The sequence below is a fragment of the Chlamydotis macqueenii genome, chromosome 6 (genome assembly GCF_036417535.1).
Source record: "Chlamydotis macqueenii isolate bChlMac1 chromosome 6, bChlMac1.mat, whole genome shotgun sequence".
NCBI classification, from domain to species: domain Eukaryota; kingdom Metazoa; phylum Chordata; class Aves; order Otidiformes; family Otididae; genus Chlamydotis; species Chlamydotis macqueenii.
Window position 1 is genome coordinate 41,620,361 of NC_141561.1, and position 19,592 is coordinate 41,639,952.

General features: G+C 44.1%; 1 protein-coding gene across 1 annotated transcript in view; it reads left to right on the forward strand.

Annotated features, from left to right (window-relative positions):
• NDUFA10 (NADH:ubiquinone oxidoreductase subunit A10) overlaps positions 1-18,941 on the forward strand; it is a 42,811-nt gene extending 23,870 nt beyond the window's left edge. The window contains exons 9-10 of the mRNA XM_086751417.1: positions 5,419-5,527; positions 18,486-18,941. Coding sequence (XP_086607543.1) covers positions 5,419-5,527; positions 18,486-18,554 — 178 coding nt within the window. The 3' untranslated portion in view covers positions 18,555-18,941. The remainder of the gene's footprint in view (positions 1-5,418; positions 5,528-18,485) is intronic.
• Positions 18,942-19,592: the final 651 nt, after the last annotated feature.

The following is a 19,592-nucleotide window of genomic DNA, read 5'->3' on the forward strand; positions in this document are numbered from 1 at the left end:
TCAGCTGAGTGAGGAAATAGCGAACGCTATGTTGGCAGCCTAGGAAGAGCAACTTTAACTTTTTATAAAAATACAGGTTTGGACATAATCTTTTCTCATGTGAGCGCCAGAAATACAGGACAGACATGAGTCTCCTGTCACGGCTCGCACAAACCTCGCTCATGAAAACGCGTCAGGCCCAGTGCCAGGCAGGGAACAGATGTGTAAGGACCAAACAAATGCTGCAGGGAGCCTGCTGCGTGTCTTGAGTGTCGGAATTGCATCCCGGCACATCGAATGACAATTTTGAGTGCTAGTTCGTGAACGTTAAAGCTGATGCTTTCCTCACTTTTTCCAGTGCCCAAGTAGAAAAGAGCTTGTGGTACCCAGCCTTCTGCAGATTTGCAGGCGTCCCACGCCTACGTTAATTGTTCCTGTTGGAAGGAGTTTGTCGGGGTGTTCCTGCTGGGCTGCTTGTTCCGTATGCGGATGCGTGCTGCCCTCTCCTGGGTGTTTCTGGAAGGCTGCAGCAGGTATTGGGCTGTTTTTCCGTCTGCGATTGCTCCCTTTGCTGACCTCCCAGCGTTTTGCACAACCCACTCGTTCTGACCTGGGCTATTTCAGATCTGATGCTGTCAGAGGGGCAGCACGTTCTGACCGGGCACCGCAGGATGCCATAGGATCTTGCGGTCGTAATCCAGCTGTGGTGCTGGCTTGGCTGCTGGCAGTTTCACTTCTTCCACCTTCAGCGTGTTACCAGCGTGTCTAGGGGAAGGGGGTTGATGGGCACGGGTGAGGATAACTTTTTCGTTGCACGTATACAGGGTCTAACACACAGAAACCCCAGCAGGGCATCTCACTTCGATAATGCAAATAACGTTTGAAACACATGAAATCAGTTGCATAACGATACCTTTTATCTCCCCACCTTGCCCTCAAGTACTCTCCCTTGCCCTAATAGAGTAGTGTGGTTGTGCGACTGAGGCACGTCTTGGTAGAAGGTTAAAAATGTAAATATTTGTGTATGTAAGGTGGAGGGATCTCCCAGAGGATGCTCTCCACATCCTTCCTTCCTCTCCAAGCACTGTACCCAACAGAAACCATGCTGCAGGCTTTTTGAAATGTTTCAAGGAGTTCCTCTGTTGCCACCGCACTCTCTCAAGTATGTTTTTACCTGTGCCCTTCCCAGTGAAATCGTGTGACCGTCGACGTGCATTGCAAAAAAAAAAAAAAAAAAAAAAGTTTTGGAATGAAGAGCTGTATTTTGTGTAACACTGCCTGTGCTATTTTACCAGCTGGTGGGGGGAGCTTACTGCATTTGATTTGTTTCATCAGACAAGTTGACAGTTAAATCTGTTACATCCTCTCAGCTCCTTCAGAATTTGCCAGAGCAGAACACGTTTTGTATGGGCAAATTTTTGGTTTTTGTAAGCCACCACTAATTCCATTGAAAAAAAGACAGATATTGGCATTTGTTTTCTCTTTATGAAAAGGGATCTGTTTCCATTTGGAAACAATCTAGCCATGAAATAGTCTGCCGCTCTCATTTGTACAATTTTGTTCATTAATAACTATTGGTGTCCCACAAACCCGGTGTGGTAAATCCTCCAGTATTGTGTTTGGTGGGGCATCGCACTGTGCAGTAAATAGTAACTTCTAAATTTTCTTAACATTTGTTTAGCTTCTTGGGCCTGTTGCTAACCCCAGAGCTTGCCTTCTATTTCCTTTGTCTACATTTTAGAATCATAGAATCACAGGATGGTTTGGGTGGGAAGGGACCTGTAAAGCCCACCCAGTCCAGCCCCCCTGCAAGGAGCAGGGACATCTCCAACCAGATCAGGTTGCTCAGAGCCCCATCCAGCCTGGCCTGGAATGTTTCCAGGGATGGGGCATCCACCACCTCTCTGGGCAACCTGGGACAGTGCTCCACCACCCTCAGTGTAAAAAATTTTATCCTAATATCCAATCTAAATCTGCCTCCTTCTCTTCTGAAACCAGTACCCCTCATCCTGTCACAGTAGTTCTTTATAATTTCCTCGTTGTGGTGACTTTTTAGAGATTTCACGATCTGCTGTTGCACCTTCTCACCTTCTCTTGCAGACCTGCTTTTCTTAGAAAGCTCTTTTTTCTTTCTTGGTGTTCATGGTGAGTGTTTGTTGGTCACCAAGGGAGTGGCCATGGTTCATCTTGGCCATGGCATACTTGTTCTGCCAAACTGAACGGTGTGGTCTGAGCCCCTTTGGCAGAAGGAGGACATTGCCCTGCGTTTGCTAAGTTCTGGAGAAAATGAGCAAGGAATAAATGACAGGCAGGGAAAGACACATGGGGAACAGTGTGGAAGCAGAGAAGATCAGTATGGTAAGAGTTGGATGCGGGAACCATCCCTTCCGCCCAGCTCTGTGTGCCCATGGCATGAGTCAGGAGCGTTTCTCCTTTCCCCTGCTCTCACAAGCATGGGCAAAATCACGAATGCATCACGCGCTCGCTAGCTCACTCGCACGTGTTGTACCCTACCCGCAGGAGGCTGGGAGGCCAACCACAGCAGGGATTGAGGAGCCCTGGCCGAGATAATAAAGGTGTGAGTAGTAGAGGAATGAATGCCACCCACTCGCTCACATTCAAACCCAAAACACAATAACTGGTCGGTGAGGAGCTGGTTTCAAGGTGTGAGAGAAAATCTGTTTTCCAGTGGGGTCCACCTGCTATTTCTTAAGTTACTTTCCTGGTTAAGCGCAGAATTTAACTTGATATGCTTTAGTATCGCTGGGTGTAGGCCTCTTAGGCTAGTGGATGCTTTTAGGTAGGAAGTGTGCTTTTCTAATCCTGTGCATTGTCACTTCAGTTCCTGTGACTATGCCAACATCAGTTGTTGAGAAATCATGACTCAGGCTATGCAAACTGGATTTTTTTTTTGTTTGGTTGAGTGATTTTATTTCTTTTTTTTTTCCCCAAACAGTCTGCTTCCTTTACCCTACCTTGCATCTTTAGCAAATATGTCGCGACACTGATGAGCTAAAATCTCATGTTCCTACAGTACTGGGACCGTGCAGTCACTTCCGTGCTCTCAGTTGAATTTGAAATGTCCCATAATCTTAGGGGTAGTAAAGCACGCTCTGGGTAGTTATGCTACTGCATGATGAGAGCTGCTTCAAGAAAATGTGCTCAAGTGCCAGAAAATAATAAGTAGTGATAACTTTGTGCTGAGGGAGAGAGAGAAGAAAAACTAAGGAGACAGAAACGATGCCTTTAAATGCTTCCTGCCGAGCAGTGAATTAGTTCTGGCAAGCGAATGTGGTTTTGTGGTTAAAGACGTTGTTGTGGCAGGTGTCTCTGGTGCTATTGAGTTAGTATTCCAAGTCAGTTCTTAAGGTCCAGAGCTGAAGCTGGGGAAGCCATCGTTGGTAGCATTAGGTTTGCATTTTTTTTGTGTGCAGTGGTTTCTTTGGAGATGGTGGTTGTGAGAGCAAAGAAGTTTTAAAAGCAGCAGGTTTTCCATCTTGGCCCCTAACTAAAATGAATTGTGCCTGGGAATTGTCCTCTACAATGGCTGTTTGGCTGAGATCCACGAAGGAGTGGATTAATTGCGGCCTGGTTGAGCACTGGACTCAGTTTGTGTGTGCCAAGTAATGCTTCATATATGCCCAGAAAAATTTGATTTCCTTTCTCCAACAGACTTGTAAGGTCCAGAACATCTACCGCTTCTTGGCAGAGAGCGGACTCTAACATTTCTGTGGGAAGAAGAGACGAAGATGTATATTCACTGATAGATGAGTGGGTCTTCCGCAGCTTCTGCTGTTAAGCCTGAGCTCAGCAGCGTCTTCAAACATTGCCTGCTCGTGGTCCCGTTCAAATCAAAATTCTTAGCTTGCCGCGTCTGCTCTCTGCGCCATGAAAATGCAGATTAAAGCTCGTAGTGTTGGTACTGGTTGCAAGTGCGGTTGCAGGATGGTCGGTACGTAAGGAATGAAGGGCTGCTTTCTGCTGGCATCGGTTTATTTTAGATCCAGGTTAGTTAGCAGTGGTTATTAGAGCCGATTCCTTCCCAGTAGAACCCCAAGAGGGGAGACTTAGCAGGTGCCAAAGTGCTCTTCCTGAAGTGTACTGGGATTCAGAAATAAAACCAGTTGCATTATCAGGTCACTGTTTTGGGCAAGCTCTTCCATCCCAGCTCAGTTATTCCAAGCTGTCCTGCTAGCATGAAAAAAAAAAGCTCTTGCTGTGTTGGTGAGGAGGCAAAGGAGGGCTTGTTTTCCTGGCTTCCAGCATGGGAAAAATACATTTAATGTATGGAAAGGTAGATAATGTGGTAGTTTATAGGAAGCATCCTTGGTGTTCATCCTGGTCTTGTAAAAGGACATTTCTCCCTACCTTCTTCCGTCTCAGCTTTTACTAGATCATTGTATTTCTTTACTGTTTTGTCCGTAGTAGGATGATTTACAGTGTGCATGTCAGGATACGTTAGCAGACTGGTTTACTTGTTGAAAACTGTTCAATGCTGTGTGGTAAGGTCCCAAAATTTGTGATTTAGGGAAAAAAAATTAGTTGTTTAAATATGAGTAACTTTACTTTGCGCAGGGTGTATGCTTTATATGTATGTACACATTTGTAAAGAAATGCAGTTCACTGAAAACACCACAATTTGCAGAGTTTCAAGTGTTGACTTTAGAATTTGGTCACTGTCCACTGCAAATGGATGTATTTTTCCCCAAATACGTACAGGTGGCACTGTTGGTCTGTGCATAATACCAGTATGCGGAAAGTGGCTTTCTAGCAGTTTCTCAGACGTTTTAAATCTGGGGGTATTTGAAAGCGCAGGTGCTGTGCAGCCTGTTTTTTTGGTGGATCTTCATATCTGTCCTTCCAGCTGCCATGCCGTGCTTCCCCCAGTTATTTACTCCCAGGCAGGATGCTGGAGGCACTGCCTGCTTCCAAACCCTGTGATGGCCTCAGCGTTGCTCCATTTAGGAAGGGAATTTGGGGAAGAGCAGCACCTTACTTTACTCCTTGTGAGGGTTCATTTGCGAGCGCTAATTGAACAGAAGGCAATTAAATGAAGTTAATACAGGAGGATAGTGTGTAGGATTCGAGAAGACTGCTGGTTTTACCTTGCTTATGTAGGAAAGCAAAAAGCTAGAGATGTCTTATGGAGAAGGCTCCCAGCAATGACAGAGCAGCTCCAGGGAGGAGGAACCTTGGGGAGGGAATGGAGAAGCAGGAGCAGGAACAAACTGGAGGCAAGGACAAGGGCAAAACACACAGTAGTTGTGCTAGGAAAGGACTATGTATTCATCATAACCAGAAAATAGCCAAAACCTGTGGAAGTGTTATTTAACAAAAAAGGAGTTCTTTAGTATTTAGTCAAACTCAAAATTGCTGTTGCTGCCTTTGGGGCAGGATGTGGACTGAGTGCTCCTTTTTCTTTTTTTTCTTTCCTCTCAGTGTTCAGGACAAAGCTGGAGTGCTGGATCCTGCAGCCATCCCTCGCTTCATTCCAGAAGTCACAATCGGAGGCACTGAATATGATAAAATCTATTACGAGTATCGATCGGTAAGTACAACTGGAAGGGGAGCAGTTGTGTGATAGCCAGGCAGCCATCCCTGCCAAGGTGTAAGCGTGTTCATAACTGTCCTGTGCACAGCCTGGATGTCAGTCTCACGCAAAGGTATATGTGTTTCTAGGAGTAAGGTCTGGATTTTGCTGAGATCCCCACCTTTTTGAATTCTAACTTCCCCACGAGAAGAATAATGAAGCAAATGGTTTGTTTCGAAAGCTGATTTTCTTTTTTGATCTTGAGATGTGGACTAAAGGATAAGTGGTTTTCATTTGTTTTTGTTTCTCCTGCCCCCATTAGTCTCTGACCTCTGAAATCTAAAATAATCCTTTGAGTCAAACAAGAAAATTGGAAACCCATGGCGACTTGAAGACCGCTTATAAAATGCTAAGGGAGGGGGTGTTTTTTTTTTCTGCAGTAGGCTGAGGAGGTATGAATGTTACATTACTTTTCAAAACTGTTCTTGCTTTAAATAGCGTGTTTCTGTACGCGGGCATGCATCCAAATCTGTTGTGGCCCAGCGCTCTCGTACACCTCATGCAGGCTCCCACACAATGTTTTAATTAGCTGCTTGCCTTTCTGGTTCTGGAGACAATGACTTCCAATTGACTTAGCACTTTCCCCTATTGCTTCTTGGTATCTAGCTGGCATGGGGTCATCTTGCATCATGTGGTGTTTTCCTGAGGCCCAGGTATTGTAAATTCTCATTAGAGAAATTGTGGAACTGATGACAACTGGATGAACTGAAGTTGCAGGTGATGCTATATTTTCAAGTTGGGTTGAAATCTTCTCTGCCACTGTGGTTTTTGTTTTGGTTTTTTTTTTTTCCAAGCTATTACTGAAGACAAAGGAAGGATGATGTATATAAATTGTTATAAACCGTGATTTGCCAGTCAAAACACTGTCATTTTTCTGTTCCTGTTAGTTTACAGTCTGTTACTGAAATTAAAATGTAAGATACAGGTTTGTGGACTTGTTTGGAAACTCTGGACTACCAATGTTTTCTTCTGGAAGAGGCAATTCAGAAGTCCCTGTGAATATTCAACATAATTTGTTCCTCCTCAGCTAGCTATGCAGTGGAGAGACTCCTGGATTCACGTTGTTCTGCCTCATTTGAGATGTAGTCTCTCCAACTTGTAAAAGGGTATAAAGCGAAAGGTTAGAGCAGCAGAAAGCGTCTTGGTGCTCCTCGAGGTTGTCTGGTGGGCTTGAAAACTCCCTGGTCCATCTGAGAAATTACTGTCAGGATTTCACGCTTCTTGGTATTGCTTACATGTTAAAGTCCAAAACTTCAAGCTCAGACTAAGATTTTTGGAGTCCTTCATTCCCGGAGACGTCTGTGCGTGTGCAGCACATATTTTAGAAGGATCTGCTGCATGCCTTGTCACCAGCATGCAACATCCATCTGTACTGATGGTGCCTTTCTTCCTAAAGATGATAGGGGCTTTTTCCTTGCTGAAATGTCACTTTGCAGTGGAGCTGAGAATTATTGAGGTTGCCTGACGCACAGCTAGATGTGACCTCAAGTGCTGCGTGTTGAGAACCAGGGGTAATACTTCTGAAAGCCTTTTTTTTTTTTTCCTGGAACTGTACAACAGCACGTTCCTCTTTGTGCTGGTAAGAAGCAGAGAATGCTCCGGCTTGTCAAATAGCTGGCTTCCAGGAAAAATAGTGACTTGCCTTGCAGATGTAGCACAGGGATGCTTAGGAGTAGGAATATGAATACCTGGGAAGGAAAGCTGGGCTCTTGGATTGCTCTGCTTGATGCCAGTTAGTTGACAGCAGAAGCTGAGTGCTGTCAGTGCAAAAAAAAAAAACAAAACATTGCCAAAATATAATCTCCCTTCTGCAGGCATGCTTTTAGGCCCTGATTCAGGAAAGTACTGTGGAAAGTGATAATGTCCTTTGGAAGAAGGAGGAGTTGTACATTTCATGAAGCTTTCTGTTAAATTCAGGCAATATTAGCTACTTTCTTTCTCTCTCTTGAATGCCGAGCCACTTGTAGCCCTTTGGGGCTAGGGGGTGGTCTATAGGGATGGTGCACAACACAAAAGATGCTGAGTTTCCCTACTTTTCCCGTAAGCTGCTGGAAAGAGAAGTACGAAGCCAGCCCCACCTGCTGTTTTATGTCCCAATAATTAAATTCTTCATGTTGAAACTTTGAAGATCTGTGTTCCCCCCACCCCACAACTTTGCTTAGCAAATAAAGATGCGAATGTCTTTGTAAGGCAGGGCTTCTCTTCAGAGGTAATACAGCGTGAGACCAACCAGTGCAGGCAGAAAAAGCAGATGAACTTCTAGACATATAAATCTTGGCTACCAGATTTCTGAGTCTAAGGAGAGGGAATCACAAGCCCTTTCCTTGCCTGCGTTTATGCAGGGATGGTTACAGCTGTGCTACCACTTTTGCATTTGAAGACAGATAAAGATTTTAGGCTCACATGACTTGTAAGTAAAGACTTAATTATGGTATAATTACAGAACTTTAACTTTTCCTTGTGGGAAATACATGCTTTTAAAGTTAGTGTAATGATGTTTACCACATAAATACAATGATTTGCGTAGGGGATTTTTTCCTTGGCAATCCTATAACGAGTCATAAATCCTTGATCATACCAACAGGCAGCCAACTGCTGTGCTTTTCAGAGTTGCATGCACACAATTCAGGCTGCCTAATAATGGTGGTTTTCAGGGATTTGCAAATTCCAGGCAGAAGCTGTTTATTGTTCAAAATATTCATTAGTTAGAAGCAACTGAGAAGGAGGAGGAGGAAACACTCTTCAGAGTCCAAGATTTTAGTATGTTTGCCTTTCCGCAAAATAATGAGGTAGCCACATACAGCTCTGAATGCTAGAAACTCACTTTTTAATGTATATCCTCTAAATTTCTTCTGTAAGCCTTCTTTTCACATATGAGGAGGTGGCTTTCTGCCTCCTTCTCTTACCAGAAAGTCATCTGGCAGGGTTCAGCCGTTCTGTTCAGGCATTCATAAACTTCTAAAGATGCTTTTCTGGCAAGGGGAAAGTAACCTTTTAGTTGGGTTCTGTAGATGAGAGATAAGCATGTTCATTCTTAAGTGAAGCAACATTATTTTAGGAACTGTCAGACTAGTAAAGACTTGACTACTTTTTTTTTTTTCCCCCTCTTAAGAACTGCTGTATCTCTCCGCTTTCTTCCAACCGCACACAATCCCTAGGGATAATACTCCAAACTCCATGTGCGCCCTGTGAAGCTGGAGCACTTAGGCAGATGTGTTTGCAGAGAAGACGAAAACGAATGGTTCTGTTTAATGGAATCAGTGTACTTAAATAATGTGCTTATGTACTTCACACTCCTGAATGCTGTTGGCAAGTCCTGCTGAATCTCTCAGGGTGGTGAAAAAAGGCGTCTTTTACATGCGTGCTCTCTTCTGTAGACATTTAAGTGCAGCTGTCTAAGATTCATATTCAAGCCATCACCTACGTCTTTAGCTCTGAAAACAAAGCCGGAGAACTTTAAGAGTCTTTACCACCTCTTCCTTCACCGCACATCATAAGGAAATGATCAGTATTTAATTTATATGAACTTTGTGCTTAAAAATACAAAAAAAAAAATTAGTGGGCTTGCTTATCACAAGGTGTTCCAGAGCCTGGAGTCTGGTGCTTGCTGGTGTTCACTCAAGCACCGAGGTAGAGAATTCCTTCACTAGAGCAAATGAAAGCAAAATGGTTAAAACCCAGTCTCCTTTCTTATTTCATCAGCCCTAGCAGAAAACATTTGCTCTAGCCCACTCACCCTGACCCCTGTTCATGTAACCCAGCTCCTCTGTCCAGTGGCTTGCTCCAACATCTTTAAACACACGTCAAAGAAATCCTGAAGGATAAAAGGGCTATTTTCAGTAGCATGCTAAAAACGGTGGCTTGCATCTCATTCTCTCCGATTTGTTTTTCCATCCTTTCTCCAGAGGGGTGAGATTGTGCAGTGGGAGGAGTATCCTATCCTCTTTATAGTTTGCTGGAATCCTTTAAGTATACGTGCCGGTGTGTATATTAAAATGACCAAATGCTTGGGCACACAGATTCTCCTTCAGACAAGACGGGCCTGGGCACCTAGAAGTTCCTTTTGTGCTAAGGCAAATCCCGTACCAAAATGCTGTATCTTTTGTTAGCCTAACTCATAAAATTAGAAAAAAGGAAGTCGGGGATATGTACCTTACCCTTGAAGCAGACAGTTTGTGATGAATTCTCTGAAGAATTTATCCCTCACTGCTGAACTGCCTTTAAAGATGCTTCTGATCCCAATATGAGTTCCAGTTCCAGTGAGTGCATGTGCCTGTGTGTCAGACTTTCTTAGATCACTTTTAGTTGTCATCTTCCGGTCTGAAGTATCCTTCTGCTCGTGCATTGAAATGGTGAGCCACATGCTTCCATTCCTTTCTCTACCTTCTTACTGTTTTTTTTTTTTTTTCCACCATGCAGTGGCTATTTGCTGATCCTGACTCCTTTCCATGATGGTTCTCATTGCCCTTCTTCCAGCAGTCTAATTGTGCAGTGTCACTTTCTCCAGTGAGGTGAACTTTGCACGTGTGCCGTGTTTACCACATGAGGAAAGCAGAGGTTTATTTGACAGCAGTGTGGATTCTGCTTTGTCCATCCTTGTTGGTGCAGCTCCATGTTAAGCAGAGACAAAATGAGTGGGTCATTTTTTTCTGCCTAATATTTAACTCATCAGGAAAGCAAATAAATGTCTGAAAAGTAAGAGAAGGCTCTCCTTTTCCTTTTCCCCACCCTTTTCCCTTGGTGGAAGACTGCTTTTGGAATACAGGAACTCTGACCATGAGGTGAGGAAAGCTTGAGCTTGTCGAAGACGTAGCTACTGCTGCGAGGTGCAGTCCAGCTCCCATAACTGTCTTTGAGTCCCTTCAGCTTGCTAACGTAGGAGGGATTTTTTTTTTTTTTTTTTTTTGTTATGCTAGATTGCCAAACTGAACGGTTTACTGGGGTTAGGTGAACGCCAGACCTTGGGAGGGGAAATCCTCAAGCGTGGGCTGTGTGCCCTGCCTCCAGTTAGTTATTTAGGGAGTTGCTGGAAAACAGCTGTAACACAGAGAGCTTTTGAGTGATGGGAAGGTGAGCCTGCAACATCAGTCAACTCTCAGCCTCACAACCGAGAAATAAGAGTTTTGTAAGAACATGTGTTTATAATGTGGAGATCATAACTAGCCCAAAAGGGAGAACATTAAGGGAAGGCTTTCTCCAAGTTTGATGTGGCCCAAGTTGCATGGGAAGTGCAGCTCTGACACTTCTTGCCTGCTGTGGTTGCAGGGGGCTGAGGATGGCCGCTGGCAAACGGAGGGGTTAGGACTTCCTTAGCTTTCTCATCTCCTCTGAAAGTGCAGAGCACTCCTGGCTTACGCACAAATCCCCCATTTAAAATGCCATGAACTACAAAAGAAATACTTGAGGTTTCAGGAAGCCAGGGTCTGGATCAACAACAGGGAGTGTTTGTGTTAAAATAACTCATTGAAGTTTAACCTGGTGATACTGCGTGGCAAGGTCTTCAACACCTTGGCCTTTGACTGCAGATTTTGGGTTACAAGAAAAGCTACAGGCTTCTGAAAAAAAACCCTTTGACCGATTCTGTTTGTATGCACAGAGGACATTACCCGTGCGTCCGCAGAAAGTGCAGCTGCTGCCGTAAGCCATGATTTGTCTTCCAGGCTACTCTTGCTTTTGCAGAAGTAAGCAGGTTAGGATATCTTTCCTTTCCATGTTTGTGATTGTTCCCGTAGCAGCTGTCTCTGATACAATCTTCTGTTTTCTCTCTCCTGCCATTTTTTCTTGGCTTGATGAAGATTTCATATTTTTAGGATCAAGGTCTCCCTTCCTAATTCTTATTTTAATGGAGGTGTTTGACAGCTGTAATGCCCAGCCCCGTGTGCTCTTGAATCCAGGAAGGAATGAAACCAGACACGCAATAAATTAGGAAAGGCTTAATTTAAATTTATTTTTTCTGCTTTTTCTGCAAAAATATTTTTAGCCCCTTCTAAAGTAACAAGATGTTGCCTGGCTAAATATCGGTAAGAGTAGAAGAACCTGAAGAATAAGTAAAACCTAGGAATTATGAGGAAAATTATTGGAATAAAGATATTTTGTTAGTGATTAAGCGAAGTAGAGAAAAGTGGCAGGTGAGCTGCTCCCATTCCACTCTTCTGTATCTCCTAGGAAACTTTAATTTAAAAAAAAAAAAATCCAACCCTCAGAGGACAGTTTTGTTGTGGTATCTTATATTGAAAATCATGCTCTAGATCAGGAAGAGGTTTTGGCAAGTCTATAAGAAGGATGCTTGGATTTATTTCATGCTCTCTTTTATTTCTTCCCTCCAGCTTCTCGGGGTAACATCTCCGTGGGTCTTAAACTGTGCAGTGGGGTCAGTTTGAAGTGTTTAACTGTGCGGGGGTGATGGCACATTTTGGTTGGGGTGGCATTAGTATGTTATTTTCCTTGTTTCCTGATAGCATTTTTCTGCTGAGAAGTGCTTTTAGGCTTTTGCTGTAGAACTGGCATTGCTAAAACTCGCTGCTGCTTTGAGTCATGTAACATAAGGAAAGCTATCGCAAGAAGCTTTTTGCATTTTACTTGTCCGGTTAGAAAAGCAGGTCTACAGTTAGTACCACGCTTTATCCATCTTGGGTAGAGTTACTTGGCTTTTTCCTGTGGTAGGTTTGCGCTCTGTAGTGGGTAACTGGCATTTCTAACAAATTTGCCTCCAAAACCCAATGTTTTATCCTGCTGCTATGGAGAATTGTCACCAGGGCACGTAGGCACTGTGGGGAAAAAGCTGCAACAAAATTTTTAGCTGTACGCTGTTGCTTATTTATTCTTGGCCGTCCTGCAAAAGTAGGGCTAGAGAGATACATTAGATCATTTATGATATTGTAATTATTCAAGGTACGAGTCAAATTAGTTTTTGCAAAATCAGATTCCTGCTTAAAAAAACTGAGCTTTGTTGCTTGAAATAAAAAAACTTTGACTTTTAAGTAGTATACTGTGTCCTCCTTATGGACACTTCTCTTTCCAAAAGATTACTGTCCTGTCTGTCTTTTTTAATGAATGAATAAAGGATAAGACAACATTCCTTGAACAACTTTGGCAAACTGGAATTGTTTTAACCTCAGTTCAGTAAAGCTTTCGAGTAATCAGGTATATATGATTTTGTATGTGAATCTGCGATTGTATACTCTTGTTACATGGGTGATAATGAATGTTAGCAGCATTAAACATTTTATTTGAGTAAAGAATTTTTTCTCTCTAGAATATAGGAACAAACCACTTCCAGAATACAGACAGTGTATCAAGCTATGTGTTCCTAGATTCTCTCAAATTATAGCAGTGTGCCGACAACGCAGACTGGCAATAAACTTCAGGAAGTCAGGATTTCTACTGGGAAAAGCAGGAGTCTTTGCTAGCAGCAGTAATGGAACGTGCTTGTTATAAAGAGCCACTAAATGAAAAGGTTTGGATATTGATGAATGAGTCCACGCTTGCAGAGTGCTGACTGTTTTTAAGTGCTTTTTGATCAGCACTGCTCAAAACGTGCTGTTTATAGGTCTGTTTTAGCTGTGAAGCCCATTCCCATCCCTGGAAACGTTCCAGGCCAGGTTGGCCGGGGCTCTGAGCAACCTGATCTGGCTGGAGATGTCCCTGCTCCTTGCAGGGGGGTTGGACTGGGTGGGCTTTGAAGTTCCCTTCCAACTCAAACCGTTCTAGGATTCTATGAGAAAGCAGCACAGGAATAGAAGGAGAAAAAATGGTAATTCTTTTGTTCCCGAAATGTTGGAAAACAAGACATACTCCAGACTGATGGATGTAGGCCTTTTCAGGTTGTTAAAACTCTCCAGGGCTCTACCTGTACAGGTCTGGTTTGAAAGGATTTGGAGGAGCCGTGAAACGCAGCCACGGTATATAGCAAACAGCTGGCTGGAGCTGTTTGCTGCTCTGCAGCCTCTACCACTTTATAGGGCTTTTTATCATGTTTATAGTTTTGACAGACACTTCTGTGGCAGAGTTCTTAATTTAACTGATGAGATGATCTTGTTTTCATCTTTTTACTGATGCTCTTTTAAAGTTGAGCAGTTTCATTCTTTTGAGCTGCCTCTACTGTTGGGTACAACTCATTTCATTAGTTTCATGCTCTGTGTGGTAGATTTTATCGCGTACTTCTTGAGAGAGTTCTTGCTGCCAACTTTAACTTCTGGACAGTGTAATGTGGCAGACTAAGACTTGATTCTCTGCCTCATCTGTTCCACAGAGTGGAAAAATCTGTTACTCGGCAGTGACCTTGCAGGAGCTCATGTTTACCTCCTGCCGCAGGGATGTGTGTGAGCCCTTGGGTTTGTCTGGTGGGGTCTCTGTTCCCGTTTCCTCATTCAGTGCTGCTTCAGTTGTGAGCTCCTGAGGGCAGAGACTTAATTCTCATGTTGCAAAGCCTGTGTCTAGGTGGCTGCTGTGATAACAACGTGGCTTTTCTTACTTTTTGTGGGAAAGATGGGTCAGCTTTGGTGTGATGGTCAACCTGTTTCTCTGCCTCTTGGTGGTGGACAAAGCTGCTGGTGGCTCCGTAGGTCTCTTTGGGTGGATGTCAGTGAAGGACCTAGGAGGGTTTGAGGAGATTTATTTGACCCTGTATGCTACTCCTTTTACTTGCCTGTGGAAATGTGTAATAGGATGCACTGCTGTTATGTTTAATGTGGCCATTAAGTCACACCTTCTCTTTGGTCTTACCAAGTGTGATTTGAAGGTAACAAGCACGGAGTGGTCCTGTGAATGTGCCAGCCACTTGCAAATGATGTGGCCCTAGTGATTTGCATTAGAGTTCTGACTCAGACTTACTCGTAATGCACAGGTCTCGTGGGAGATGCAAATCACTTCCAAGTACTTGCCTGGTTTCCTATCGAGACCCTCTAAATTTTGGATCAGCAGTATCCTTCAGCAAGGAGTCCTTCAAGCCATTGGCTTAATTTGACAGCACCTATATCTTTTACTGGAAGAGATGGTGAATATTCAGTCCCTGTTTGTGTTCTTCCAGTTACTGGCAAGTTTTGCAGAGCTTTGTCTTATCTGCCTTCCATCGTTTCTTTTCTAGGCTGGATGGTTTACCTCTGCTGGCTGCCACACCAGCAGCCTCAGGGCTGGTCGCTTGTTCCCATCCCTGCCCTTGCGCTGGCTAAGCAGCCCTGGGCAAAATGGGCTGGGAATTTTAGCTGGGTGCAGTTTAAAGCACCAACTTAACCATTTGTTATCACCAAAAAAAAAAACCAAAAAACCCCCACGTCCTACCACCTACCCTGCATACCCAGATCTTCCCTGGTGCTCCCACTGCTCTTCTTTGCAGTGGTGTTTGTCTGGCTGAGCTTGCAGAGTCGCTGGAAACGAACCCAGCCAGAAGGAGTGAACAGCTTCTCATGGGGCGAGGGGATTCATGGAGCTTGTGGCTTGGGCTGTGCAGCAGAGAGATGAGAGGCTGGCTGCTGCAGGACCTCTTCTTGTTGGCATCGCGCTGTTCGGTTCATTCAGCCTCACTGTGCAATGTCGCTGCCGTTCTTTTCGTTCAGCTCTTTTAATCCGGGCTCCTCATGACATTGCGCAAACGCTTGTTCTGGTGGGAGGTGGCCATATGAGAAGCTGGAGGGGAGGCAGAAGACCGCAAGAAGAGGAGTGACTCCTGTTCCAGTATTTTTCCAAATGCTCAATAAGTGCTAAAAGATCACCAGGTTCCTCCCCTCTAGGGGAGACCTACCTTGTTCCCAGTTGTGCAGCTTTTTTATTACGGTCACAGCTGTAAAATGTGAGCTTTGAAGAGCCTGTTCTTGGGAAGCTGTCTGTGTTACCTGTACCTGGTGCAGATGGTGCACAGAACATAAAGTCACATCATTTCGCTTGCTACGTAATACAAGATTTGTTTACTGTGCCTTCCTCTTTTTTTTTTTTTTTTTCTTTTTGGCTATTTTGATAGCTGTAGAGTATCCCAGAAGTCAACTGCTTTTGCCAAGGCACGCTGTGAATGATGGAGTATGGATGAATACTTATTAGAAAATTTGCTTTGATGTGTTGCATGGCTCTAACCAAAGGCACATGGGGAATTTGTTTTGGACAATGAACTTGAATTCTGTTGGGATTGATATTGTATCTTTTAAAGAGGGCAGATTTACCCAGAAATGAAACTGTAAACTCTCGTATTTTCCCAGAGAGCTCCTGTTGCTTTAATAATCTAGTTAGCTGGGAATCTCTTGAAGTATCAAAGGGCCAATTATGTGCTGCCTGGAGAGGACCAGGGAGCGCTGGTTTTGTGCTAGAATTGATAGATACAGGCTGGTCACAGCAGGTCTGATGCCCTCCCTAGCTCACCACTGTAAACTTGCGGGGCAGAGATAGTAATCATTTATTTTAATCTCACATCTCCTCTTTGCTCAGCAGGAGTAACTCTTAAGAGGACTGCACGTTTTCTTCTGTTATTTAGACAAGACATGAAAGACAACTTTAAGTGAAAAACCTTAAAAAAACTGATCACAAATGGCTTGTAATGGCTTGTGACAAAGCAGGATCGAGAGTGTCTCACGAAGGAGGCAGAAGTCTTCAGTTAGCTTGATGTTTTAGGGAAAGATCTGCCTTATTTTCTGACCTTCAAATATAAAGAAAAAGAAATTCTCCTCTTCCTCAAAACAGCAGGCTTCATCCTGAATTAAATAGCTGCTTTTGTGACCTGAGTGTGGATATCATTAAGACTGGGTCTTGCTTCTCTCTGCAGGGGCAGCTCTCTCAAACAGGATACTCTTACTGGTTTTTTTGAAAGGAAAAATCATCAGGACAAGTCAGGGGTCCTGTGTGAAGCCACTGTTTTTGTGGAGATGAGCAGATGATCTGTGCTTAATTATTTGTAAAGGCTGCCAGCGGATAGCTTATTTTTAAAGGAAGGGTTTTATTATAGCATCTTTGCTTGCTTCAGGCTTTCTCACAAAACTCATTTGATTTTTCATGATGGTTTGCTTCTTGATTCCAGTATTGTATCTCAAAGATGAATGCCGTGTTCTGGCTCTCATTCATTCCTGGAGATAGGAAGAGAGGTTCTGGAGACAGACTGTGCCTTTGGCTCTAGGACCTAACCATCTCTGGCATTTCAGGTCATGGTCACTGCTTTAACACCCGAGACTCAGTTCAGAGTCATTGCCAAAGCAGCTACTTTATGCACTGATCCTGTCGCTGGCAGGTTTTGTTCCTGTGGCTTAGTTATCTAGCAAGTACAGGGCCTGGTTTGTGTTTCTGAGGGCTGAAACGGCACTAAAAATCTGTGTTGCTTTTGCAAAAGAAGTTGGTAGGAGACCATTTGATGACAGCGTTGTGGGCACGCTTGTTGCGGTGAGTCTTCTGTCCCATAACTGTGGCTTTTGCTGACCCAATGCAGCCTCCTTCGCCTGGAGGAGTGCTTTCCTCGCCTGTGCTCTTTAAATCTTCAAAGCTGAAGGTAGGTTGGCTTGGCCGCTGAATTTTTGTGTCTGTAACGCTGCCTGAGTGGGTTTGCAGTGTGGTTGCACAGCGGCTGAGGGGACCAACCTTGGCTTTGCGTCCCAGTGCACAGCTCTGCAGGTTCTCTTCCTCCTGAACCCTCATGTGAGGCTTTAGGTGTGGGACATCTGGGCTGGCTAGATGGACTGCCAGGAAGGGGGTTGTGTGCTTCAGTCTTCCACATCCTTCCACAGACCTAACTGTCAGACCTAACACAGACCTCAGCTCTAGGTTCTACGCACAAGTCCTTGAACTCCCAAAAGGCAAGACTGTTTAGGCTACTGATGTTCGCTTCCATTTGCTCTCAACTCTGTGATGATTTGCTTTCCCTTCCTGGTGAAGATGCAGACCCTCCAGCTTTCCTACTACGTCTGATGTCCCTCTGCCAGCTTTCCAGTCCATCCAACCTTTCCCTCTGCAACTCATTTCTTGGTTCGGTAGGCTTCAACCGCTCCTCGCATGATCCTCTTGTGACCTGTACAACCAGCCCAAGCCCTTGAGATGCTGTCGGTAGGAAAAGGCTTCCTGCTGCAGTCCCCAGCCCTCTGCTGTCTCGGGTACAACAATGTGCAATGAACCGTGCAGAGCGGTGACTTTGTGGGGCAGCTCTGCGGTTTCCCCAGCCCCGCTTTGGGAACCACAGGTACAGAAGGGTCGGTCGGGCCAGCCTGCACGTTGGAGCTGCCTGGGCAGAGGCCACTCCTGGCAGCATTAAGAGGCTGTGCAGAAGAGCTGCAGCCTGAAAGGTCAGCGAGGTTGAGGCAGCATGTGAAGGATGTTGCTGAGCTCCCAGGGTAGCAGTGAAATTTGGGTATGGGGTTTGAGAAACTTCAGTTTTTCCAGCGAGTAGTGTTTGTGACTTTGCTTGTGAAGACAGGCAGATATTGCTTTTGCTTTAATGAAGTTAAGTTCAGCTCTTGAAGGCTAAATATGCAATTTCATTTGAGTGATTCAGTTTAATGGAGTAATTAACTCAGTATTTCATGCATGAATTATTTCACGTATTTAATAATGTGTGCCTAGTTTGGCATGAGATTCTACGGACTGATTCAATTCCTCTGCTACGTGCTGTAGTTAGATGGGCCATTTCTTCCTAAAACTGGGCACAGGGGTGTGTTGGGGAGAAGAGTTGGATGAATCCAGGTGGAATATGCTGTTGTGCTGTTGATGTATTGGCCTAGGTTTTTTTATATATTAAGGCATAGTGGTTTTTGTGGGCCCCCCCCTGCTCCAGCTGCACAGCTCAAATTTTTCAGAGGGACTGGTTTTTCTACAAGTGCTAATCATTATGTTGTAAAAAAACATTTCACATTGCGCTTCTTCAGATACCAGAAGGCACTTCATAAAGAATCTAAAATTTTCTGTGAAGATTGAAAAGAGAAATATTTCTGACTGAACTTTCTACTTTCTCTAGCTTCCTGGTCGCAATTTTAGGCAAGGCTACAATGCTGATGTTGGTGACAAGTGGATCTGGCTGAAGTAAGATCTGCCTGCCTTTGGAGCCCTAACGGCGACGGACCGCGGGACTTGAGTGAAGAAGCAGCCCAGTTCAGTATGCCTGCTCCACTTCAGTTGTGTGACGCGAAGAAATGCTGGTTCATCTTCCAGCTACAGCATAAGAAAATAGACTCCTAGAAGGGAAATAATTTTGTTATGGTTTGTTTTTCCCTGCTGAGTTCAGGGTGCTTTGTCTTTGGATGTTGGACAGTCAGCGTGTGACAGCAAAGTGATCTGGTATTGCGGGGGCAGACTTAAGATCGATGCTGAACTTTCTCTTCATCAAGACTGTGGCATATTATTATACAGGATTACTGTTGTTTTGCTGAATCAAGAGAAATTAAACCTGTATCCTCCTGACTCTCACAAAGTTTATTTCTTGCTCTGTCATGCGTGGTGTTTTATTAATTTCATTAGAAGAGTGGTCGTGCTAAAAAAACACACGTGCATCGTGTTCTGAAAGCCTCTTACTGGACATCAGCATCAAAGCAGGCAAGCATAAAAAATTTCATTGAGAGAAAGAAATAAGTGGTGATCTCAATATAAACAGCAAAATATCTGTGCTTAAAAGTATATATATATAAAAAAAATCAAAATAATTTCCAGCAGCTGTATTCATAGCTGTACTCATATAGCACCCTTTGAATGGGCGCTATAGATCAAAATGTTTGGGTTCTGAAAGATAAACATAATTATTATTTCTGCAAGTCCCTGAATGTCCAAGTTGCAGCTCTTTTTAAAGAAATTATTAATTTGGTATTAGTTAGTCACACAAATGAGGCACCTTGGCACTGGTTCAAGCAATGCTGTCCAGATTTAGTCTGCAGTAATTCTGCGTTTCCAGCAAGGGGCTAACTACTTCAATCACTGAGGAAGAGTGCTGCCAGGCATTCCAGTGTTCAGGGCGATGCCTTTTAATTAAGCATCCAGGTCTTGCCCGTGGCCCGTCCCGTATCAAAACCAGTACGGAAAGACTCCTTTAACAAGAGCCTTGGGGGCCTGGTTAGATATTGAAATCAGTGAG